A 27,412-nucleotide genomic window follows, 5' to 3' on the forward strand; every position below is an offset into this window, starting at 1 on the left:
TTCACAGTCTTAACACACAGTAACTGTACGCAGGTTGGTGTATAATTATCCATCAACCCATAAAATGTGGAGCTGAGCAGCAATCCCAATTTTATTTAATGACCATTCAACATAATAACAGTAGAGCCATTACAATCCTCAATCTTGCATTCCTTCAATGTGTATACCTAATAACAGTATATGTTTCATTTTTAATATTAAATCACTGATTTTGAATTAGAAAAATAGTCAGCTCTAAACTTAGGTCCATACCCTATGTAATATGAGTTTCTGTCATGTGTCTACAGAGTGTAGAGGAAATTCTTCGCTGCTATAGCAAAGAGGAGAACCCAGACCTCAACAGACAGATTGAATTCATCATTAAACAACTGAACTCAGGTCGGTGAATTCACACTCACTTTTGCAATGGATGTATTGTACTTTCTGAATGTGTATGTATACAGTATGGACCTACTGACCTACATAAGATAAGATACTTCTATGTATTGTAAGTTATTAATTGTGTTTGTGTTAAATAATAGCAATACCTTTTCATTTCCTGAATCCAAACCCACAGTTAATATGTTTTATTATTTACAGTACATGTGCCTTCAGAAGTAATTAATAACTTGTTTTAATATTTGTGCTATGCTCCACCCAGCTGAGGAAGAGGGACCAGAGTCAGATGATGAAGAGGAAGAGGACGACAATGATGTAAGACTTCCTCTCACATTGATGAGTTTTCCAACTTCAATACATTATATGACCATCTAGTAATTTGTATTATTAAAAATCTGATCAAAATAACAAAAATGAGAAACATATGAAAAATGAGAGTGGGGAGAAAACACAACCAAAAAAGAAGAACACTTTGTATCTGACACATTTCCCAAACCTATAGATTGCAATCTCAGCATGACACGGATATTGGGTGTCACCTACTTGAATGTTTGTGCATGCACGTTTGTGTGATGGGCCTGGTAGATTGGATTCTGTGGGAAAGTGGGTTATCAAGATAATGTATGTCTAAGTAATTTAAGGCAGGTGTGTTTGTATATATTTATGTATGCATGTCCCCCTATTCTAGTTGTGGCCACATAAGAATTCCTGGATCATAAGTGCCCCTATGCCATTGCCTGTGATCTCAGATTTGGTGTTTTGTGTACCTGCTATCCATTAACCATGGCTATAACAGTGAACAGATATACTGTATGTTACCCACTTGTGAAGGTGAGTCTCAAAAGTGTAGACTACACCGGTCTGTACCTAGTTTGTAGACTCACATCAATGCTAATGGAAACAAGTTCATTTGCTGTGAATTAGGCGAGCAAATCAGGCACCATTGGCTTTTAGATAGTGGTGTCAGTAGTGGAGGAAGATCTTATGTAACAGAAATCTGTCCAGGGTCATGACGGTATGTTATTTCACTATTTGGTTGTATGCTATCACAAAATGGAGACACAACACATCTTATGTCTGCCACTAAATGTACATGTTTTAACTAATGTACTATTATTTGTCTTGTGGCAGGAGGATTTAATGGAGACAGACCTGGATAAAGAGGAAGTCCTCCAGCCACAGCCCAGGGAGCTGTCTGGGGAGAGTCTGCTCACCACTGAATACTTGGGAGTAAGTGCTTAACACGCACAGTTCACTAGCCTCAAGTGAATTGCAAGATTTCCTTTCATTATCCTAATAAATGTATAATGACTACATGTTGAAGAAGGGCAAAAGCAGGTACTGACATCAAAGTCAATTAATAGGATTAACATTTTAAGTTCCGTACAACAAAAAATAGTTCCAATCAAATTCCAGTCAGCGTCTAAAAGTTTAATGTCTAACCACAGACAGAAACACTCCTAATCTGGAATAGCTTTAAGACTGATGTCATTACCATGCTGCCTTTAGACTTACTCTTTGTTACTTATTGTAATTACTTATCACATGCTAACCCCATTTCAGTTTGATCAGGATCTTGAGATGAGTGTTAGTCCTGTCACACTGGCAAACACGTGATAGACACATGTAGAGTGCTTGGAGTGAAACCCGGTACTGCTGTCCCAAAGGATTTTCTTTTATTCGCTGTCTATTGACACGTTCGAGGATTTATCTCCATGTGACATCATCACTACAGTCTGTCTCTCTGCTGTTCAAAGATGGCTACAAGTATACAAATGAACACAGATTTGTACAGTTTGTAGTTATATTGATTTTTATTAAGTGTTTGTTTCCTTGTGTCTGTGTGTGGTTGTGTAGATTATGACAAACATGGCAAAAGTGAAAAGGAAGTCAACCCCTCTGCCACAACCGAGTGTTGATGAGCCCCTACAACGGCCTGTCACACCAAGCTCTCATCGTAATGTCAATGCAGTGTAAGTTACATACAGAAATGTCAGTACACTCTTAAACCAAATGTGTCTTAAAGTGACAGTATGTGTGTAGGATTAGGTTCAGTTTCTTGCTCAAGAGCACTTACTTACACTAGAAAGTCACTTCCAGATACTATGTAATATACTATTTAGATAATGACATGTGGTGTCTCGCCTTTGTTATTTCAAGACTGATCAGTTTACAACAGCACAAAACAAAGACTCGGATGGCTCATAGTGCGATTATTGGTTGGATAAAGAAAAAAATAAGAAAAAGACCAAATAGGTCATTTTAACAATGACTGTTTTGCCCCCTTTGTTCAACCATATGGATAATGAAGTTCAACCATCACCCAAAAGTAGTGCAGTAGGTCAAACGAAGAATGGGTTCCAATATATATTTTACCATTAATCATCCAAAAGCCGGATGGGACTGTTTATGTGTAGGAGTGAGTCAGCAGGACGCAATGGGGTCTACAACCTTAGAGCTGAAAGGAAGATCATCATCCACACAGGTTGTGAGCTGGACAGCAGGGATAAAAGAAAGTATTATTTTAGAGTAATGGATATGACAGCTATGAAGGACTGATGTCCTCAATGTGACCTGGCCTCTGATTCACTGGTTTTATAACTTGCTAACAGGAACAGATGACAATTAAAATCTTCATTCATACATTTCTAAATAAGAAGAGTGCTCTTTTATTACTTATTTAAAATATGATACTCACTATCAGTCTAAAAGTCCTGAGGCAAGTTCTTACCAACATTTAGCTATTGTGTGTGTTTGTTGATGTGTCATGTGTCATGTCTAGGGATTACAAAGTTGGCAGTCAGAGAGGTGATGGTAACAGGGACATGGAATACCCTCTGAGCAGACAGAAGAGTGAGGAAGGAAGCCTGCCTACTTCCCGATACAACTCCCGACCCCCCACACGCTCTGGCAGTCGCCCCAGCACTGCTGACTCCCTGCGCCACAGCATCGGTGGGTACATCTGTGCATTTACAACTTCCAATTGACATTTAGGGCCCTATTTTAACAATCTATAGCGCATGGCGTGAAGCACGTGGCGGAAGTGCCTTTGGGGCATATCCAAATCCAGTTTTGCTATTTTAAAAATGGTCACTGCACATGGTCTAAAAGGGTTGGACTTAAGTCCCCTCATTAATCATAGACGTGTTTTGGGCATAACACGCAAACCAATCACAGTGTCATCTCCCATTCCCTTTAAAAGCCAGGAGCGCTGTCACTTTGCAGATTGCTATTATAACAGTATAACAGTATATTATAACAGTGCATTTACCCAGCAATGCGTTTCAATAATAAGCTACTTTTGCTGAAATGAATGTTGGCTGATGAGCTGCTAACCTGACATTTAATTCATATAAAGAAAGAATATGGAGCTATAACCAACCAGTCTGATGAGTGTAGAGGTGTGTGTGGTTATACTGTAGCAGCCTGGTGTCATCAGCTGATTTAATAACCAGTGAGTGGCTGTGCGTACTGGCACTGCGCTCCGTGCAGCATCTCAGAGGCTGCAGACTTATCAACAGTATAAACAGCTGTGGATAACAGACAATGTAAGAATCACCCACGTTCATTAACAGATTAATACAGATGTCTTAACCACAGATGTTCAGATGATTTTCTTGTTGATAAAATCACTAAGTGGAAGCGGAGCATCTTTCCTTCAGAAGCAGATGTCGTTCTAAGACCCATTCTCCATAAGAACACCAACAACTCACTCTGTGCTGCATATTTTCACGTCTCCTCCCGTCAGGTCACCGTGCATGCAGCTACACCACACAGACGTCATGGTGCAGCGGCACTCTCCAAGGTGCTGACAACCCCCCCCCCCCCCCAAAAAAAAGTGGAAGGCTCATTCTCATTTAATTTGTTATTTTTTACAATTAATTAAATCTGATAAATATTATGACTAACTAATATGGCGTATTTTTAATATGTTGATGTACATCATAATACGAATTCACATTGTAGTCCTTTTATTTGTAATGTTTTGCATGTTTGTGTGCTGCTGCGCGTCTGTGTGTGTGTGTGTGTAACAAGCACAGTGTCTGTGCACTGCATCTAGAAGCATATTGGACTCTTGATGTTGTGCCCCTTAAATAACAGTGTAATATGTGCCAGTGACTTTAGACCTGTTTTTTTTTTTTTGGTCAGTAGCGCAATCACTTTCCTCTGCCTCAAAATAGCAACGTGCCACCAATGCGCCTGACCAAACCTCATTTTGAGACCAACACGCCCATAGGCGCACAGAATGGTGCAAGTGCATTTGCCATGTAGACAACATGGGCGCAGGGCGAGAAAATGACAACTGCGCCGGGGGAAACTACGCCCGTCATCAGCTGTGTGCCAACCGCAAGACGGGGCCCTTAGTGTTTGATTGCAGCAGGATATCAAAACAACAAAAACTATGGATTCCCATCACATTTCTGCACTCAGACTTAATACACACTATGCATACTGAAATTCAGTTGCATATTTGTGGTACAATTTAATTTCCCTTCCACCTGTTGTTCTTTATTTGGTCGATTTTTTTTGTTTATTTGATGTGATGCCCAGTGTCCAAGAGGCAAGGAAGATCCTTGAAGTTTTGCAGAAAGCATAAACAGTGAAGTAAAATTGGCACCAAATGTCTAATGCCCACTTTAACATACCTTGTCCCACAACACTGCACAAGATCCACTGTGACATCCTTGCCCATGCTGAAGTTTCCATTAAACTTGTGACAGGACATCAAGCACTCATGTAACATGTCACATAAAATGTGTAAAAGTACTGTTTTAACTTTTCTTTAACTTTTTAATTGAATTTGAAAGCTAGACCAGTTTGGTATGATCACAAAATTAGTCAGATGAAGCTGTTATTGTTTTATTTTATTTTATTTTTTCTTCCTTTCCTCTCTGTCACACACAAACACACAGACTCAGAATGTGGCCGGTTGTCCCAGGAGTCAGAGTTGGACAGACTGTATGAGAGCCGAGCCAGAAAAGGACATTCCCAGGAGGAACACAATGGACACTCTGCCAGGTAAATTGACACACACACACACACACACACACACACACACACACACACACACACACAAATACACACTTTGTTGTGTTTCCATGAATGTTGCAGCAATTTTATGGATGAAATAAGTGTCTCTTAATGGATTTATCTAGTGACTATATTTGATTAAATTGATTTAATTTGGTTTGTGCATGAAGGGAAAAACAAATGCTGTCTTAGCTGCCATCATGTACTTATAAGCTCCCTTGAATAACCTGTAGCAAGATGGGCATCACATCACTTCAGAGGAGGAGAGTAAGTCTGTCTTGACTGCAGGGAATTGCAGTCCAGTTGCTATTTCAGTTGGTTAAAGAGTGATGAAACTTTACAGCACAATGACCTTCCCATTCTGAAGGCATCTCTTCTAACTGAGTGGGCAAGTACTGTATTTAGATGGATGGTGAGTGAACCCTGTATGAAATCACTGGGCCATGTTATACAGTCATCTTTTTACAGTGCTGGCTTTCATTCTCTGAGAAACAGAATTCTGTGATAGATGAGCAATAAGTTATGAAAATGAACAGTTGAAATAAAACAGCAAACTGAACTAGACTGAACTAGAGTTAGGCTGTTTGGAAAAGATGTAAATACAATAACACAGCTCTAAGTCGGCAGTGGTTCCTGTAAAATTGAAATGTGTGTCAGTGTATTTGGAGAGACTTGGCAAGACTGTTCTTCTACACCGATCAGTGACTCAGCACTGCCAAGCTGGTCTGTGAGACTGTGACATGCGTTTAAACGAGCAGTGCCCACAAAGAAACCCATTCAGTCAGACCTCCCTTGCGTCTCCTCCTTGAAATCCCAGAGGAACTTGACTCCTGAATCTCGCCAAGAGTAATGAGTCCCAGGAAACCGCCTCAGTTACCCCCCTCCTCCATCCCCCAGGAACGTAAAACACCTCTACAATACAGCCTGGCTGCGTCTGACTTCAGTAGCCTCATTTCACCCCAGTTTGGGTGGCATCAACAGGCACTAACAGTTTGGGACTTCTATAGTGAGAAGAACTTTTAGAACAGTCATTGATATTCAGGTGAATAGTATCCTAGCAACACAGCAGTTTGGCAAAAATCACATGAGCAAGACATATAGTATTTTTTTAGGTTAATGAACACACTTGTTCTTTTTGGCTGGATCAAGATGGATCACTGACTGACTCACAGACTGAGTGATGAAGTTATACCATTGGCTGGCTGATGTTGGCTAAAGGCTGCCAAAGCGTCGGACAGCCAAGTATCCCAGAATTCATTTTGCACCAAATGTCAGCAATGGCAGAGATTATGAGCCAGGACAAAAGCTGTTATAAACTTTTTACTGAATATATTTTTCAGGTGAGTAGTCACCATTTAAGGTCCCAACATGTGGTCAGTTTATCCAAATAATGGCTATTTGGAAATTTGCCCCTACATTTTCAGAGATGTGAAGAGCCACTGGCCGGTTACCAGCATGTCACCTCAACTACTACCAGCCAGCAGCCTAACAGCCATTGTCATCCCAGAGTACTTTTTAACTAAAAAAAATATATAGAAAAGGAAATGAAAAATAAGGCAAACAAAGTAAAAAAGTAAGTTATATCTATGTCTCTAACAGATGGAGGTATCATAGAAAATATACAAAACTGGATTCAAAGATTTCCCAAAAAAAAATCCAGATATCATCTGGAATATGTCCCAAACTTTTTTCATTAAAAAAAGTAGCTGGTCTTAATTTTTTATTAATTTGCGTAAAGAAACAAATTATTATTATTTGAAAATCGGTGACCAACAACATTTTGCTTGTAAAACCACTATTTAACTGTGAAGGGCATAGTACTACTACATTATATGCTTAATATATTGCTTACCACATACATCCCTTAATGTGCTTTTTGTAATAGTATGGTAGACATATTTCAACATGTGTTTATTCAGTATGTACATGTGACAATGTTTTGGGATGATTTTCAGTTGAATGTTAAAATATATTTTGGTAAGTAAATTATACTTTAAGAACATGATTTGTTATTAATATTCAATTTCTCCAGCAATGAACAATTCATTTTCTCATTATTTTAGCCAAACTTAACATTCATAAAATAAATGAAATTATTGAAGAAGTTACCATCTTATATTACATTTAAACTAACATACCTAAGCATACATCTTCAAATATTTCATACATGGTCCACTAGGTTTGGACCTAGTCTTGTTTTTGCAAGGCCCTGCTTAAAACTTATTCAGTTACACTAGGTTGGTTGACGTGACAGGCCGTTGTCTATTCCGACATTAAAGTTAAAACCCAGAGTGGAGAAATTAAACTATCTAATTTGTGTTAATTTATCACCCAGATACAAAATCTGATTTTAAACAGGGAACAAGTATGGTCTGCTAAGTAGCTATTTAGTATAGCTTGTTTACCGCTAAACTAGGTCAACTCTCTGAATCAGGTCAGCACAATGTTGCCCTCAGCCCAACTTATTGTATCTGTGTGTGGATCTGAGTCCCACAACGCTCTACTATAATCCATGTATTTCAGGCTGTGCAGTGGCAGCAATATAAGTTTTTTCATCAGTCACCACAACATCGGTCACTTTTCATTTGCATGTACCTTTTAGAAAGAGACTGTCCTAAAGTGAGTTAAGTTATTCCCATTTGAAACTTTCATCCCATCTTGCCCATCTCTTTTACTTTCCCTCCCATGTAGGTGTGGCTGTTCACAGTAGCTATAAACACTTTTGCCTTCAGCTAGGATCAGTTCGGAGATGCAAACTTTTTTCTTTTTTTCAAGCATACCCCTGGGGTTAAGAGTGTCAATCATGCACCTACTAGGTCATTATTCTGTCGTTCTCCCACTGATTCACTGGGGCTCTCGCACATGAAGAGGTTTCATCAAGTGTTCATTGGTTGGGCTTGAATATAGTCACAAACACCAACACCTGACTACTAGACAACTAGAAAAACCCTGATGCCCCTGACCCTTCTGCAGGATCATTGCTACTACATCAGTTTGCATGGTAATGGATTCAGTGCTGCCCGTCAGAACAGCAGAACATTGGTAGCCTGCGTTAACAAGGAGAGAGCAATCAGCTCCGCCTCACCATTGACAGTTATGACATGAAACCTGGGTACTGGAGACATTCACTCACACATACCATGGCCAAGAAAGCAGTTACAAGCTTCTACATGTCCAAATGATTAAATGGTTATTCCTGTCATTCCCAGTGTCCCGTCTCTTCTGGATGGTATTAACTGCACGGTATTAGTTGTATGTATTAATCAAGCAGACCTTGATGAGTACTAGGCTCCATTTCCCACCTTAACATTATGGAGGACATAACATTTTTTAGTACTCCATGAGGGTTAACCAGGCTTTGTCAATGTGGCCTTGCTTGCCTACTCATAATGCTGCGAGAGAATACACATTGTTTTGTGACAAAGTTACATCCCTTGTGTCATGATATTGCAAGTGTAGAAGCTGTCAAATGCCTCTAGCTGTGTTCAATGAACTAGGGTTACAGCTTATTCACACATTAACTTTGACCAGATGATATCAGGGATTCTGGAGCCAGTGTGACGACTGAGCAGAAACAAGAATGAGTTTGACTGAAATCCAGCCATCTATTATGATATAGGATAGCTTCACTGGGTGTAGATCATTTGGCTCCTGCCTGATAAGGACATTAGCAAAGTCACTGTGTGACTGGAAGCAGAATTTATTCCTTATGATTCGGTTTCTCAGACTCACAGAGATAGGGGTACAAATTACCCTCTTTGTGTTTTCAGTAACACAATACGACATCATTCTTCCATTGATGATTACAGTGCTGCTTATAGTGATCATGACTGTCTAGGTCAATTTGAACTTCTTTTTTTTTATTTCTCATGCAGATTACTATCTAATCAAGTTTTGTATATTAATTACATCAATATAAAGACATGAAGTGGACAGTTACTATTTACTCAATTTGACTGACTCCTTAAGCTTCAAGGAGACTATGGTTTTCGTTTAGAAAAAATTACTTTCCTTTTTTCTGTCAGGATTTCAGTGTGCATGCAGCACCAGCCTCAGGTAATCAGCTGGAAGCAGACAGGTTACTACCAGTCAATAATGGTGCTGCACCCACTAAAAAAAATCTGAATAATCGTAATAATAATTTCTTACCATATGTTGTCATGTATGAAAAGATGCAAAATGAAAACTGTAAGTAGACTACTTGATTACTATAAGCTAATTATTTAAACAGCATATATATTGGAATAATGCTGTCCCAATGTTATTGATGAATATAAGCAGATGATCCCTGTAACTATGATCACTTTAAGCGGTTTCCTCTGTATTTTATTTGCTCCAGTAAATTAACCACAAAATAGTGTGTAATCACCCAATGAAAGTATTCTCATAAAAGGATGCAATGATTAAATGGAAATGCATACTAGTATTACATTAGTATGCAATACAAAATTAATTGATTACACTGACGCCAGAGCCAGTGTAAAGTTTTATCCCAATGTCTTCATCCTAATAATGTTATGTATTATTATGCAGTATGAATGAGAACGGTAAAACTGTACTGAACACTGTATGGTTGGAAAAGAAAGAAACAAGCAAGAAGGATAATTATACTCGACAAGTAACTCCTCCCTAAGTCAAATCTAAATTTAGGCACTATAAAAGGTTGAAAGAAAAACTTAAGCTTGGTTTAATCAATCAACTCAATATAATTAGGAGTTTTTTTTTTTTAAACTAGCCAATAGACACTGCGAGAATGTCTTTGATATCTGTTTTCATCTTTCAGAAATATGCAGCCCACCCCTTAAAATCGCGAAGACACACTGATGCTCCTTTTAAACATCTACAATAATTAGAAATCACAAAAACTATATAAAATATCAATATTATAGAAATGCAATATGTATGAAGTAGTCCTTTAAAATCTGTATGATATGGATGACCCTGCTGATAGCTGTCTCGACTGGGTATCTTGGTAGTATCGGTGAAATAGCTTGTCACACTATCACCAGAAATGGAGGCAAATCGACTGAAAGTTAAATGGATGCTATCAAATGTCAAGGGCAAGAGTTTTGTGCAAGGTTGAAACTGTATACAGAACACCCGTGAGTTCTTTTGCATATGAAACCTGTCAAATGAAATCTGTTCATGACTGTAGCATCTCACGGCTACTGAGCAGCTCATCAGAGACAAGGGTGAGCTTTTACTGAAGGATCCTTCTAGCCATAACCAACTGAGAAATGAAGAGCAGCTGTATTAAAAACTGACATGGAAACAAGTAATCAATAAAGGACATGTTGTATCATCTCAAAAGGATGGGTTGGCATATGTTGCCCTAATGTAGATATAGGTCTACTTTTTGCAAGTGGAGTGTTTTCTTGTCCTGTTGGTGATCGAGCCAGTGTTTTTTATTGTGTATATGGAAAATATTAGAAAAGCATTTATTGTACTATATTTATATCTTTTTCCTCCTCCTCTTCTTTTCTCTGTTACCAGCGGTGATTATATCCCTGCGTTTGAAAGCCAACCCAAGATTCCCCGGACACCTGATGCAGCAGCCAGCCAGAGCAGCCGGGGTCGAGGCCCGGCTCTGGCACCCCAGTTTTCCCAGTCGGAGCCACGGCAGAGCAGCCGGCCAGGCTCTGCCAGTTCCCCAGGGGGAGGGGCACAGCAAAGTGGAAGTAAGCATATGTTATATGGGTGGGAAATCAACACTGGCTGCCAGACAGACAATTTTGGCTCCAGCTTACTACCTTGTCTATTCTTACAGCTACAGGCAGATATTCAGCCATGATTTGGAGGTCCACTGCTTCTGAAAAAAATCAAGTTGGCTTGGAAACATTTAATAGTAGCAGTAGCCAATGTGGGTTAGATTGGGGTTGGCTACAAACAGGTTTTACCAGAATTGACCGGTCCAGTCCTGAAAACAAAAGAAGACTTACAATAACATAGTGGGAATACAAAAGTGGAATTTACTGTATAATTTACTGCCTCATATATTAAGTTACATATAAGGCTTTCAGTTATAACTGGAAGTCTGTGATAAAATCTGCGATTTGAATTCAAAGCTTTTCCATAAAGTTCTGTGTGTTGCATGGGTCCTGCTAGTTTTACAACTTCTCATAAATTGGGAAACACTCAGATATTAATTCACACATTTATTTTTTTCATTCACTCACAGTTGTCCTAAACTGGACAAATTTTGGACTCTTCTGCTGCACTTAAATATTGCATTTTCAATTTATACAGGACTCATCATTTTGACTTTCCCTCTAGCAATCGCACAAAAAAGGATTGCCATGAATCAACGGATTTTAACCTCATTGGGAGGTTTTTTGAGAGCAGACGCACACACTTAGCCCAGGGACACAATGCTCTGACACAACTGTTTCTGCTTGTTTACTGAGTAGAGTGAGTACTGTAGGTTTCTGATTTTAGGCCATTAGACTATGACATATAAATCTTGTTTTCTCCAAGTGAACTAAAAAAGATGAAGCTAGTTTTTTGACTCATTTTCATCTGAACTTGTACGGCAAAGTGTTTCTGAATGTTACATTGTGTTGACAATATACAGCCACAGTAGCTGTTAAAACAAGTAAAATGGGGGATTATTTTGTCAGTTCACAAGACTTCAAGGAATTATCTGCATTTGTTACAAAATGGCCATTACATATCACTGCCACGTGTATATATCTATATATACACACACATATATATATATATATAGTATACTAGTAGATGGAAAAAATGGAAAAAGTTTTTCTTGTTCAGCAATGACATACTTAAGGTTCCATATTTATTTTGCTGTCAATTTAAGATCTTAAACATAGAACTTGAGTCACTGCAGGGTTGATGGCTTGATCAATTGTTCTGGTGCTCTTAGCTGGGTGATAACATCACTCCATGCTCTCATGCATCTTAATTGCATTTGATGAGCGATTACCTCCGGCTTTTACGCCGGGTGCCCATACCATAAAGCCTGTAATAGGGCCTAATAGTAAGTCAAATCCACTGCATCCTACTGTGTGTGTGTTGTACTTTGGAGGTCTGGCATGTGTCAGGCATCTATGTACTCATAAGGACATTACTTAATCATAACTCAGCTTAAAGGCAAGTAGACAGAGGCAAACGTCACAGCAAACAAAATTAGCACAGTTTTACTGTGAGCTTCTGTAGCTTTTATTGGTACGTCCCTGCTAGCTTTTGTTTGTCCGTTTTTACCCCTATATTTTCTTTTCATTTGGGTGCAGCTTCTGCTAACCATCAAATGTAATGATCTCTAATATTTGCTGCTTGGTGGAGTTCTGCTACAAAGGAGAGAACACCAACCACATGCTGAGGCAAGATCCCCTTTAGGCCCTCTTTTCGTAAACACATCCCCCCTGACTGACAGAGACGCTCCTTTGGCCGAGTAAAGATAGAGGAGGCGTTTGTGTAGCTGACTGGGCCACCCACTCAGCTGGTGAAAACAAGTAGGTGAGTCGCTGTTGCTCCGCCATGTTGAGAGGATGGAAAAACTGTATGATTCTACCCTGGTCATGTCGACAACACTGTCTTCAATTGATGACAGATCCCCCTTATGTTGCCATGCAACAGGAGAAGGTGGTGGAAGTGCAGCAGTATCTCTTAGGACTGTCTCTCTGACACTCAATAATAAATGTGATGAGGAAATCTGTTTTGTTTTGTTTTGTTTTTTCTCAGATAGGAAGGGAACAATAATAGTACCAAAGTCCTTATTATTTTAGAGGTAGATACTAAGAAGTTAAACCAAAATGAACAAAGGATAATACATTTAAATAAAATGTAGCCTTTATTCATTTGTGTTGAATAAAACTGACAGTTCCACACACACACACACATCTCCAAGATGTTCAACTGCCCCAACATGTGGTATGTAATGGTGACTAATCTTTTTTTTTTTTTTCATTTTATATATAAATTAAAATCTGATTGTTCTCTACCCTCTCTACTCCTTTAACCCACTTAATCACCCCACCCACACCCTCCCTCTTTCCCTCCACCTCCTTTCTCCTGCTTCAGGCAGTCAGTCGAAGCGGAGGTGAAGAGGGAACTGTCACCATGGAGTAGCTCTATCTCCCCCGGAGCATCAGGCTTCCTGTAACATCATCCCCCCAGGTTGTGATCAGGGTCAGGGCAACAGAGATGGTCGAGAATCAGCAGCGGGACGAGGAGGAGGAGGGGCTGGTACAATGTGAAGGATTGTGGCCCTGCCTTTTTCCCCCCTTTTCGGCTTCAGCACAGACTTCTGTAACATAATATGAGGTCAGACAATAATCACAGCTCCCAACGCTGTGCACCTTGTAGCCTCATTTGGCCTCGAATTTCTCCACTCTCTCATCCAGGTTATAGCTGGAAAAACTAAATATGTGCAACATCCTACAGCCGTGACATAATTGTTGTGTTACATGATGCTGGTGTTCTGACTCAGAAGTGTAGCCTTCAGTTAGTGATCACCTTTTTCTTCATCTGCCCACTGGCCTACCAGTTTTCTGACTTGAGCACGTCCCTTTCATTAAATCAGTAGTTCCATAGAAAACATCTTAAGAGAATGGACCCTATTCAGATTCATTCGCACCAAGGACTGGGCCAGTGAGTTTTTGTACATATCATTCAAAAACAAATAAAAAGCTAATTTTTTGTTCTCAACTTGATACATAAATCAATAATCCTCTGAATTTCACTATGTACTCTATATGTTGATTTTTGACCATAGTGGAAATATTCGTCCACATGAATAAATGATTGTACCAGCTTCAAATATATAAACATTAGCTCGTATCAGAGTAGCTGCTCTTGTTTAACTTAAGCTTCAGAGACGTTTACAAGAACTACACAGGTCTTGACATCACTTGTCGGACTAGTGCATGTTTTTAAATAAGAACTGCTTATTTCTATTGATATACATCATACATACAACATCTGAGAAAAACTTGAATTTTTGTGAATGTCTTAAATCATTGTTTGTATTGTAAATTTGCACAGTTTTCCAGTTGCTGTGATGTATATTTGTTAGCTGCTACATTTTTGTTGTAATGTATTTCGATAGTGATTGAATTTTATATTTCTTAAGTGATTTTAAATAAATGTGTGACGTGTCACTTGTGTTCTGGTTTTTAGAATATATCTTTTACCTTTTAAGTAAAAATTCTGAATTTGACATCTGAGTCACCCTGTGAGAGTCACCCTGGCCACCTCATTTGACAGCTGCATCTTTGCAAAAGTCAGTCATAAAGTCCTCTTGAGGCATTTAATTTTTTTTTTTTCTTTTTCATGTGGCTTCCTGATAATCAGAGTCTATTTACTCCTGCCATATATTATTTAACGGAATAGCTGCTTTGACAAGCAAGTGGCTACTCACACCAAGTTTAATTTGCCATTTAACAGGGATCCTTAGCAGGTGGACTGAATGAATCTGATCTATTCAGAGTTTGTGAAGTGTAATTTTCATAGAATAATTTTGAGCACACAGTTGCAAATGGAGTTTAAGAGCCGAGCCAAGCAGAACAATAACAACAACAGATTTTTTTTTACAGTTGTGAAGAATCATTTTTAAGCACTAAGAAATCCAGGATGTATGTTGGTGCCCCACACTCTTTAGTATTGCATTACACTCTCAAACATGACAAATCAAAATGTTTTTCATAAAGAAAGGCTTACACCATAATTTACTAATACGTCCCATACATGCCTCAATCTACATTCTCTCAGTAATAACTACCGCTTAAGTTACTTTGATCAAGATGCTCAGTACTCTTTAATGCCTATGCAAGACAATTGCACTCACGTGATCAGGCAACTTCTCCCTGATATATAAAAGCTACAGGAATTATACAGCTAGTTTTGGCTCAGCAATTCTTGCTAACTTTCACATTTGGTCTCCCACGGGATGACGTGTTTAGCTATTAACATTGTGGAGGCTGCCAGTGGGCAGCAGCACAATGCAAGGAAACAGGCTACACATGACAGACTGACGCACTAGCAGCCAGGTGGCCGCGTAACCCTGAGCTGGAGCCTCACTGGTACTGTCCAGCTGTGACAGTGACAGGGAGGAAGCTGCTGCTTTCTATCAAAACAAACGTGTGGGTAAAGAGTACGGGATAGGGCTTACAGATATGGAAAAATATTGGTTACTTTGGCTTTTATCGCACTACAGGGATTCAGACTTATTCCATGACTCTCAATTTGCTGAAAGACATATTTCACGTCTAGGGCTTATCAGGCTTGCCATTTCAATTTTAAAAGGTTGAATCAAGAAAAATGTCACATGCTGAATTATCACTCAAGCAAAGCAGACAGCTGCCCAGAAGCCCCATAACTCCGAGCCATGAAAGTCCAGGTTTAATCTCTGTTCTTTTTTCTAATTTAGTTAACAAGTTGACATCATATGGGTCTTATAGAGGGTTCACAGTTTTCAAGTCTGTTTTCGAACAATCATCAGGTGCCCAAATTAATATTGACATTGGCCTTACTAAAATCATTCTCCCTGTTTATACTGGCCATCAGAAGATCACCTGACATTGCACTTACAATGGAAGTGATGACAAACTCCACAAGCATCCTCATTTGCAAAAGGTTTTTGAAGGTTTATCTGAAGCTTCAACAATTCTATATTTGTAACTTTACAGCCTTTTAGTGCCAAAGTCCTTCAATTTATTACTATACTGCCACCACAGCTCAACAGGGAAACACTGTTCTAGACTGTAAAAAAAGACTGTACATATGTAAGATGGGGACCTTTTAATAGTCAGTATGAACAGGAGGAATGATTACAGTGAGGAGAACTTCTTTGAGTGTTTATATCTAAAACATTTTTCTTGTCTTTTTTTTTTAATTTCCACTGCTACAGCTGTCACTTACACCTTGTCAGTTTACTCACCAGTTTTGTGCTTGAGATCTGAGGAAGCAACACAACTCGGCACAAGACCACTCCCACAGAGCAGGCATCACACACCATCAGACAGGTTATAAACAAATTTCCAGTTTAGTATTTTACATGTGGAATATAAAAATGTGGATTTGCATGTGCATTCAATTACTAAGTACTAAGTACAGTGTCACAAAGTTGTACCAGGAAACAACTTTTAACATTTGCAACAGCCAGTTTGTGTTATAAAGGAGTAGTTGATTATTGATAACATTCTTATATTTGTCTGTGGAATATAAATCTACAGCCAGCAGCTGGTTAGCTTAGCTTATCACAAAGATTGGAAACAGGGAAACAGCTAGTTTAGGGGCAAGTTCTTCTGGAGTGTTATCGGCATCACTGGCATCCCTCTCAGATGTGTTTATCAGTAGACACCCATGTGCTCTACTGATAAAAGGTGACGCCATCCAAGCAGAGACAGCATTTCAGTGTCTCCTGTTTCCTCCTGACCAGTCCCTTTGAACCGATAGTTTGAAGTGACCCTCACAATTGCCCGCTTGTTGCAAACACTTGAAGATGTGTGTCTTTCTTTTCATGCCATGTTTGGTAGTTTTGGTAAGTGCACCAAACTAAAAAGGAGGGAAAAAAACATTATTTAACTTTCATATTGACAGAAATGTTCAAAAACACAATAATGTTAAAGATCAAGAAGGGCACTCAAACAAAATAAAGCCTGAAGCTTATTTGTAATTCAACTTTTACATTTTTGACCTTCTCAGGAATGTCCTCACAAAACTATCCATTAACCTTTAACTTGAATGCAAGTTAGACTTTCTCTGTGTGTACACAAGTGCAAGTCCCAGCTGCTCCTTAACGTGTTTTGTGTTACACAGTGTCACTCTTAGACTCTTGATTCTTGAACAGGAGGGAGATAAAAGATGAATCATTATCACACATAACAGCTGCATTAAGTCAACAATGAGCCAGCCTAGGTGCCTTCCTCTGGGTCTCTATGCACCATGGGTACCTTATCTGTTAATAACAGTAACTTTTCTGGATTTGAGCTTGCCAGTTGATTCTTGACATTAACAAGAATGGTTCACTCAAGTCAAGGTCCACCTATATGCATGTTCTGGAGGTTTCAACCTTATCACTTGGTCTTCCTCAGCAGATGGAATTGGATGGATGTCCAAGTTTTCTATTAGTCTGAGCACCCAAAGGTTGGGCTTGATAGTTTATTCTTGACCTTGGAAAGCACAATTGACAAAGCAATTGCAAGTGAACGTCCACTATGTCTTTGTTTCTGCCTCAGAAAGAGCATGCAAATTCACCTTGAGTTGAGATAGTGAGTCAATTTCTCAAATTGTTTCAATGGTGCAGTATGCTGATCATACAATGAACACAGCAGGTTTCCAAAAATAGCATTAAGTAAATCATTAGCATCATTCTTGTGACTTGTTACTCTCTCACACTTAATCCTAAATCAGTAATGTATTTAAAAACAAAACATCAATGTATGTCAGCACTATCAAGACCTTACCAGAATTGAAAAAGTCATCAAAGCAAGATGAAAATAGATTTTTCAGTGGTCATGAGTGTTATAGGCTTTGCTTTGTAGCTGGTGACCTTATTAGAGTGTTAACTACACCAATGGGCATCTGGGTGGTCAGAGAGGGGACAGATGTTTACCTATAGCCATAACTGACAGGGCATTAACATACTCTGATCACATCTCCTTTGTTCCATCGACCTTTTCAGACATGAACATCCTCAGTTGAAGGCTGAGTGGAAAAGAGGGAGGGGAAGGTGACAAGTAAAAAGAGGAGGAAGATAAAGATCCCCTCAAGCCACTTTTTCTTCCTCAGCAGTACATTCTTTCACGGTGACTGAGGGGTTTGCAGCCGGGGCCCCTCACTTATCCAAAAGAAGAGGGACACATGAATTTTTTGAGGTTTGTGTATTTTAGGCAAATAGTTGACAAGAGTCGGACAGACCAAAGGTAATCCTCTTCCAAGTCCCCCAGGTGTGCTAAACCCAACAAAGGATTAGCACAGACTTCCTCTGAGCCAAAAGTAGAAGCATGGTTTTCCATTTCTTATTAACAGTCTATTTTCCTTACCAACAATCCCCCTTGTCCCCAGTTTACCTTGACTTCCTCATTCTTTCATAAACTACAACAGTAGAAAAAAAGGAGCAGTTGTGTAGAACATTATCAGTGGTGGTGTGGTGGTGGGAGGGACTTGTTTGAAGGTGGGTCAAATTGAGTCATTTGACCTGTTGAGGATAAAGATTTCAATTTTCAATTTCCTTGCAGGTGCTCATTTAGCGTAACACTGAAAGGGTTTTTTTTCAGACAGGAAACATTTCTGTATTTATTAACCATATCTTGGTTTTGTCCTTTGGATTAATGTTCTATTCATGGAAACAATATCACTCTGTCTTACCTGTTCAGTGTAAGGGATAAAACATTAACAAAGAGAAAAATATATAATTATATTTAAGTCCATATTTTTTTCTTATTTCAGCTGGATCAGGAAGCTTAGTGATATCTACTGTAATGCTGTTTTAGTTTGTCCATTTATGTGGATACACAATGTATAATATAAATACTTGTGTATTCCCTACTTGTCCACAGAGGTAATTTAAGGTCATAGATTACATAATACGTAAGTAATAAGTAAGTTAAAATAGTATTAATTAACCTGTTGGAGGCAGCATAACAAGCTGTGAATACAACACTGACACCATGTTATAAATTTGTTTAAAGTATGTGGCTACGATTTTTATACTTTTGAAAAAAAATTGTCATCAAATCTCTTGTGCAGAGCCAAACCAACGATGAACTCATCCTACTTATAAGTATTGTATGTTTGTCCTGATATACCTTATTCTTGTGTGCCATAGACAACACTGCAGTAAATAAAGCACTGTAAATGAATGGAACCACATTACCGCTCATCTGCAGTTACAAGGAACTACTCTCTGAAAAGAAACTGAAAATGTTATTGCGGTTATTAGTCTTTGGAGTCAACAGTGGAGATCTTCGACATTGAGGAATATGATATATCATCAATCATATAGCTTTGGGTACACACACACACACACACACATACACATACTCACAATACTTGTAAGTAGGATCAATTAATTGCTGGATTACCTATGCAGGTCAGATTTATTGATCATACAAAAAATGTAGTAAATTGCCAGCCTTATCCTTTAATCAATCTGGTTGTCTATAGATTCAGCAGACACTGACTCACATTAACTTTCATCCTAGTTGTGTTTCTGGCCACTTGATGAATTTAAGTCAATAAGCCAATTTGATATTCATTCTCCTTTTAACTATTTTGATCTTTACCAACTCTTAAGGGGAAATATCTGTCTCTTTAGAAAAAGCTTCACTATATTCGTCAGCTATTTAGTAACTTTTTTTGTCTGCCATTTGGTGCTGAGCAGAAGCAGAGAGTGGGTACATCAAAGCCTTTTCACTGAAAACAGCTGCCTGCTGCAGCTGGGAATAAGATTGATGAGAGCAGTAAGGATGAACCAAACTATTGACGTTATGAGCTGTAAAACTAGAACAATGAGCTGAGAGATGGTAAAAATGCTCCATAGATTTAAGTTAACTGCAGAATAAAGTGATAATTACCTGTGGGTTTGTTAGTACAAGCCAATCATTCCACATTACACACAGTCACTGAATTTATTGGTAATATAAAAATAGAAATGAGTGCAGCTTTAATGAAGCTGTTTTGATTTGAAAACATTGCTGATATATATACTTTTCAGGAAGCTCAAGAATCATTTTGCAACTTGTAGAAGAACTGTTAGAAGTTAAACATTATAAAGTGGAGGGGGGGGGGGGCAGGAACAAGGTCATATCCTGACACCAACAACATGCAACAATGAGTCAGTGTGTTCACAGAGTTCAGTTTTCCTTATTGGCGTATGACTCTATTTGTCATCATGACAAATGTTGCCTTTAGAGCTAGGGGAAAGATAGGGGGCTGTAGTGTCCATCACCAGTTCACTGTTCTTCAGAAGTTGCAGAATCTGAATTTACAGAGAGGGAAAAAAAACGTTAACGGGAAAAAACAACGCCGGCAGGCAACAGGATGCATATGGCCCAGAGAAGGATGGCTGGTTGGATCCAGGAAATGGAGAGAAAAGGAAAGGAAGGAGGGATTCTGGATCACAGCTGTGTTCGGATTGAAAAATTCTTGTTTTGAAGCACACAGAGACATTTTGTTGTTCTTTCCCCAGATCATAAAGAGGCGGAAAAGCAGTTTGCCACAACAAGGGTTAAGTGCGGTTGTGGTGGTGACAGCTGTGCAATCAGCATTTCAGCCACAACCAGCCCTTATTTTGTTTTCATGTTGGAGAGGCCTTCAGAGTGAAAATCAAATACAGTATGTGATGTCACGGATTGTTTTCTCAAAAGAGAAACCAAAATCCTGAGTTTCTTTTAATTTCCACTAACTGTAGGCAAGATGTGTTAGTCACGTTGTAGGTACGCTTTGCTTAGAAGTGATAACCTTCCTCTGAACAGTGGGCCTATAAAAGTGACTGATATGTCACTTTTATAGAATGTCAAATATATGAAATCCATTGACAATGTTTGTGAAAGGCCAGCAAGCTGATAAAAACCACTAGTGTTTGTTCTGTGACAGCCCATTAACACCAGGTCCTCCTTTCTGACGTCAATAACATACAGAACAGGGCGGAATGAAATCACTAAGAGTTTCGCAAATCATTATGGCACAGTTGATTATTTAGGCTACTCCCTCAAGATCAATACCATAAGCAAAGTTTGTATAAACCAAAGAAATTCACTGTTCTGCTCCCTCAAGTTTCCATTGTCACGTCATTCTAGCCCTTTTAAGTTATGGTGGTTTGGTCACTTTATATTCTTAGCTTTAAGCTGCATTGCAGAAAACCAATAAAATAAGCTGACAGTTACAAAGTCATCAGATATCACCAGCTTGTAAAGTTGTTATAGGGAATGTGTTAGCAAACACTTATTTAAACATCAAAGAGAAACAGAGCAGCAGTGGCATTCAACTGTAGTCAAGTTTCTCTCCATCTGATGGATGTAAGGCTGACAAGGAGAGATGGATGTAAGGCTAACAAAAGTATTTCACACCTAACCTACAATTATTATGTATGAATAGTCACACAGAGCTATGTGACCTGGAACACCACCATAACAACAGTGTATTGTTAGGCAAATTAGGCATTTTTACCTGATGGTTGTAAAGTTGTCGCAACCAGCAGTGAATAGCAGTATGAGTAGAAACAGAAGTAGTACTACCTCAGGAACTTATAAAGTGATAAAATACATGGCATTAAGTATTAATGTAATGTATTATTAATATAATGTGTAAATAGACCTTGTTCACTGTACCTTATGTTGAGTTTGAGAGATGATGGACATTTCAAAGACGTTGCATTGAGTGTAAGTGGGAATTGGATCAGGTTCTATAAAATGGCTTTCTTCAGCACTGGCATATTTTATGGACAAAATATAACTTTCTTCTTATGTAATCATTTTAGTGGGAAATACATTGACTCTCAGAAGTGAATATGTGTGGAGCAGCAAGATAAGCAGTTCAAAGTGGTGGAAAGTAATGATACATGTACTCAAGTAAAGTATATTATATTCCACTAATTGATAGATGATATACAGCTGTAGTTACCAGTTACATACATACACTTTACATACATGATACGATCATCTTAAAAAATATGATAAATTATTACAGACTAAAGTAGCTCTGATTAGTTCCACCTCAATATGCTACCACAGTAAAATGCTGCTCATGCTTAATGTCTCCAATCCAAAAATACAGCATACTGTATAATGACATGACAAAAAGTTACTCTCTAATAGTTACTTTGTATTTTTGATACTTTCAGAACATTCTGCTGATACATAAGAATAAAGTAACTTTACTTGTAATAGAGATTTTTATAGTGTGGTATTGCCACTTTTACTTAAGTTAGTAAATGATCTGAATATTTTTAAGACATAAAAAATGAGGACACCAGAATGATTATTTATTACAGGAAAATGATGACAGAGGCAGGAAAATGGATCCACAAGCTCTGGAACTTCAAGATAAATTTGGATTATAAATCAAAATACAAATGACAGGGCTGTAGCAACTATTGAGGACACATTGTCCTCAGCATGGTTTAAGGACTTTTCAGATTTTAAAACCTGAGATGGCGTTTTCCATTCCACAAGTATGATATTTATATTATCTAAATTCTGATATTTGACTGTTTTGGGCTTAAAGCTTAAATTGATGTAAATAGATTTCTTATTTCAATCAATCAATCAATCTTTATTTGTATAGCGCCAAATCACAACAAAGTTATCTCAAGGCACTTTACACATAGAGCAGGTTCTAAACCAAACTCTTCAGGTTTTAATTTTAACAGGAAGAAACCTCTGGCAGAATCAGACTGAGAGTGGGCCATCTGCTTCGAGAGGAGAGAAAGGGAGGATAGAGGAGAGAAGCACAATGAAAATCAGCAATGAAGCTAGAAGGTCCGGGACTGGAATCTGTCATCCGGACGTCTACAGGCCCAGATTACCTGTGAGACCAGAAAGCACAGACAACTCTGGGTCTGTGAATCACTAGCTATTCACACAATGATGTAGGGAGGTAAAATTAACAGAACATTCATTTAAACAGTTAAAATAATATTGAAAATACTGAAAAACTGTACTTTACATGCTTTTGCATGGTTGTTCAGTTGTCAGAGCTCTTACAGGGAGGTGAAACTCAACTTCAAAGTCAAGATGATATGCTGGACGTCAAACATGATTGCATCACCAGTGTCCGTTTTTCTTTATGGCATCCAGGACCTACGTCACAATAAAACAATAGGCTACTTGTATGATTTTTATTTTTTTACCATAGGTGAGGTAGATGTAACAAAAGAAATCAAATAGGATGTTTTTCTTTGTCTTAGAGGTTATTGTCCATTATAATAGATCATGCTTGTCCGTGTGTACACGGCGGGTGGACACTTGCCTCCATGTTCATTCATCATCGGCGTCCTGTGCGTGTGTGTTTGTGTATGTATGTGTGTGTGTTTGTGTGTGTGTGCGCGCGCGCTTAGTCTACGTAACTGGGGGGCCGAGCCTTTAAAACGGACTTCGGCGAGGGAGTGAGGGCAGTCCTCAGCCGCGCTCATCACACGGCACACATACACAAGCTCTCTGCTCCTTTATCACAACTCCGTTTTGTATCAGGTGGAAAGGATTATCTTATCATTTTTGCCCCAAAGCGACATACACTGTCATTCGACTTTTTCAGCATTTTATTGGTTTATTATCTCAAAGAAGCCGTCACAGATCGGATAAAGCATAAGAGAAAATGTAAGTGCCACTTTTTAAAAACATATCTTTTAATAGTTGGCTAGATGAACATTTTTCACGCCCGTTACCTGGGCACAGTCATCCTTCCAGTTTTAAAACTGTGTTAAGTAATTAATCAAGATCTTAACTTTAGTACCTTTTTATACTTCTTGCAAAATTGCAATTAATTTAATGAAAAATTGTCACCCAATTTAAAGAACACACTTAAGGGGAAAAAAGGACAACACGAAAACACGAAATTCAGATTTACTGTCAACTTTTCCATGATATTGTGGATCTATATAAGGGGGTTAAAATATGGAAATAATTCCACAGTTGGCCTAGCTATACACTTTCTTGAGAATTCAAGTGTCCCAATCGACTCTGCCTTCGTTTCAACATGTGGCTCCATGAAGCTCTCAAGTGTGGCAAGTCACAAGGCTTTGACTGAAAGCCTGGATTTCGTTAAAAAATACTGTTTTTTCTTAACAGCATGGACCTGGTTTTAGAAACGGCAATATGATTCACACTGTTTTCGGTCATTAAGGGAAAACTGTCCTTTAAAGGTAGAAAGCAAGGGGCCCCACATGGGAGTGTCCCTGGGGTCGTGTGAGTGAAACGAGCCCTGGCATGACTTGATGGAAACGTGAGAATTTGACGTGCACTGCTTACTTCTCTCTCCAAGTACATTCCACATGTTCTTCCAGAGGTGACACTGGTTTAACTCATTTATTTTAGTGCACAGCTGTAAAGTTAATGCAAAACATAGGCTACAAATGAAACAGTTACATTTTATATTCAGTGTCATTTGTTTTATAAGAGACATTGTGTCTATGCAAAAATGAATTACAGAGAAAGCTCATTGCCATCTTATTAAAATTATATTCTCCCAATAAGCTGTTCTTTGCTCTGCTGGCAACACATAAAACAGCAAACATTAATCTTTAGGTATAGTAAACATGGTTTAACCTCAAGGGATCATTTAGACGTTTTGTTCATTTTCATCTTTTTTTATTTCTTATTTTAGACTTAATGTATGTCCACGGTATCACTGAATAACTCATTTCAGTCATTTGGTATTCTACCCCTAGACCTAGAAGAGTTAAATATAATAGCAAGAAAAGTATTAAAATAATGTGCCCACATTTTTAAATAAAAACAAGACCAAAAAATGTTCCTTTACTCATTTTATACGTGTAAAATTTACATTTCTGACTGCTAACTTTTAAACCTGTGTATGATACAATTAGTGACTTTTAGGACTTCCTAATATACCTTAATGTATGTGAACTCAATCATCATCATATAAATGTCAATACACGACATTCAATATTTAGCTTTCCTTCTTTCAAAAGGCATGGTATATGACTTTCATCATTTTGCCATATCTGTGACCGGCAACTGTGATCTTTGTCTTCAACCAGGATGAACAACAGAGATCGCTGGAGGGTGTACAAGAGGGTGAGTGTCATGTTTTTCCTGGCAGTGGTGGCTCTGACTGTTGTGCAGAGAGGGAGCATCAATATGGGGGCTCCGTTTGAACTCGAGAGGCAGGCTCGCATGGATGCTTCTGAGGAAGTGGTGTCTGGAGCTGCCCTGCAACAGAGGACAGATTCATACATGAGGATAAAAGGCTTCTGGAAGGCTAGCAAACACCATCCACTGCCTCGAGCTCCTTTGAGGGCCACCACACAGAAGCCAATCATCACTGAGGACAACAGCCCCAGAACCTGGGATGTAACCAGCTCCAACTGCAGTGCCAACCTCAATCTCTCTAGCCAGGATTGGTTCAGGAGCCTGGAGGACAATTTCAAGCAGTTCATGCTTTATCGACACTGCCGTTACTTCCCCATGCTCCTCAACCACCCAGAGAAGTGCTCAGGTGAGATTTATTTACTCATGGTAATTAAATCAGTGGCCACCCAGCATGACCGCAGAGAGGTCATTCGAAAAACCTGGGGCAAGGAGAAGATGGTGGATGGCAAGAGGATAAAGACCCTCTTCCTTCTTGGTAAATCTTCCAACGAAGCAGAGAGAGCAAACCATCAGAAGCTTGTGGAGTATGAGGACTACATCTACGGGGATATCATTCAGTGGGACTTCTTGGATAGCTTCTTCAACCTCACGCTCAAGGAGACCCACTTCCTCAAGTGGTTCCACACTTACTGTCCAAGTGTGCGCTATGTCTTCAAGGGGGATGATGATGTCTTTGTCAGTGTAGAGAACATCTTTGAGTTCTTAGAAAGCAGCAACAGTGCAAAGAACCTGTTTGTGGGGGATGTCATGTTTAAGGCTAAGCCCATTCGTAAAAAGGAAAACAAATACTACATCCCCCAGGCTTTGTATAATAAGACACACTACCCTCCATATGCAGGTGGAGGTGGTTTTCTGATGGATGGCCCCCTGGCGAGGAGACTTCACTGTGTTGCAGACACCCTGGAGCTCTACCCCATTGATGATGTCTTCTTGGGCATGTGTCTGGAGGGGCTTCAGGTCACTCCAGTAAAACACAATGCCTTTAAGACGTTTGGCCTAGTGAAAAATAAGAACAGTAAGCTAAACAGAGAACCTTGTTTCTTTAAGAGCATGATTGTTGTGCACAAGCTGCTCCCTTCGGACCTCATGCATATGTGGAATCTGGTCAACAGTGACCTGGTCTGCTCACAAAAAGTGGAGATCCTATAGCTTGATGAGCGCACCAGGTAAGGACAGCAGTGACAAGCTGAGCTGAACCTCGGTGGATGCTTGCATAATGCAAAGTCAAAGTCAAGTCTGTTAACTCTCCTTTCTGTGGAGAGGGACCAGGAAGGTGTTTGCATTCGTTTCTTCTATGCAGTAATGCAATATTTGGAGGAGTTTTCTCAAAGTCAAGTAAATTATAAGAGTTTTATAAGTTGAATTTAGAATTGTGTATTTATATTGGCATTTTGAAGGACTCATACTGTTGTCACACAGATTCAAAAACAATAACCAAAGTTACTTGCTCTACAGTTGTAGGCATCTTGCGTACCATAACACACATACCCCCTCCCCCAACAGGTTAACGTTTATTATTCTGTTTCTTTATCAGTCAGGAACCCAAGAGCCTTTTGGCATTGAGCTGACACCGAATCACAAATTGTAACACCCCCATTAATGTGAATATACTTCAAAAATTTAGGCAATGAGGACAAGTGATAAGCAAATGATGAATTTGTTTTATTTGCTGTTGCATAATGTGTATTTGGATTGTTCAAAGGGGAATAATGCTTTATTTAGTTAGATCTAAATGAATAAAAGGGTTAGTATTATTGGGCCTCCTTGAGGCCTGGGTCTGAAAGCCATTGTACATACTGCACAGTTGATAATTATTTTGGTTTTGTACAAAGTGCTTACACTACCATCAGTTGGACCAGCATGGCATGCTGCAGTGGATTCAAATGGTTTCCAACAAGAAAAAGAATCTCTCTACCTCAGTGATTCGGTCCAAAACTCACAATGTCACCAGAAGTCACTTTTCCTACAAGAAACCATTGTCTGCATATACATGTTCCTAAAGTAAGATTTGAATCACTTTTTGTATCGTAGAGGTCTTTGCACTCATTTTTTGGAATGTGACTGACTTGATCTGGACGTCTACTACTCCTATACTACTGGAAACTTAAAAAAAAAAGTATAAACTTGTTACATGTATGCTGTCAATGGATTTGAATGTGCTGATATACTTGACATGAATTTGGTAGAAGGTTTACAATGACACTATGAACTAA

At 38.9% G+C, this 27,412-nt stretch overlaps 2 protein-coding genes across 3 annotated transcripts in view; both read left to right on the forward strand.

The window, feature by feature from the left end:
* LOC128362429 (lisH domain-containing protein ARMC9) overlaps positions 1–14,513 on the forward strand; it is a 30,316-nt gene extending 15,803 nt beyond the window's left edge. Inside the window, exons 11-18 of one of the 2 annotated variants that reach the window (XM_053323191.1) lie at positions 288–378; positions 641–693; positions 1,510–1,608; positions 2,236–2,351; positions 3,161–3,330; positions 5,292–5,397; positions 10,903–11,087; positions 13,447–14,513. In XM_053323191.1, the coding sequence (XP_053179166.1) occupies positions 288–378; positions 641–693; positions 1,510–1,608; positions 2,236–2,351; positions 3,161–3,330; positions 5,292–5,397; positions 10,903–11,087; positions 13,447–13,469 (843 nt within the window). In that variant the 3' untranslated portion in view covers positions 13,470–14,513. Of the gene's footprint in view, positions 1–287; positions 379–640; positions 694–1,509; positions 1,609–2,235; positions 2,356–3,160; positions 3,331–5,291; positions 5,398–10,902; positions 11,088–13,446 lie in introns of those variants that run through there. The other variant, XM_053323192.1, reaches the window with a different exon arrangement.
* Positions 14,514–23,508: 8,995 nt separating this feature from the next.
* b3gnt7 (UDP-GlcNAc:betaGal beta-1,3-N-acetylglucosaminyltransferase 7) lies at positions 23,509–26,348 on the forward strand. The gene is made up of 2 exons (XM_053323194.1): positions 23,509–23,684; positions 25,088–26,348. Coding segments are annotated over exons 1-2 (1,263 nt in total). The 5' UTR covers positions 23,509–23,682.
* Positions 26,349–27,412: the final 1,064 nt, after the last annotated feature.

The sequence above is a fragment of the Scomber japonicus genome, chromosome 7, assembly GCF_027409825.1.
Source record: "Scomber japonicus isolate fScoJap1 chromosome 7, fScoJap1.pri, whole genome shotgun sequence".
Classification (NCBI taxonomy): Eukaryota; Metazoa; Chordata; class Actinopteri; order Scombriformes; family Scombridae; genus Scomber; species Scomber japonicus.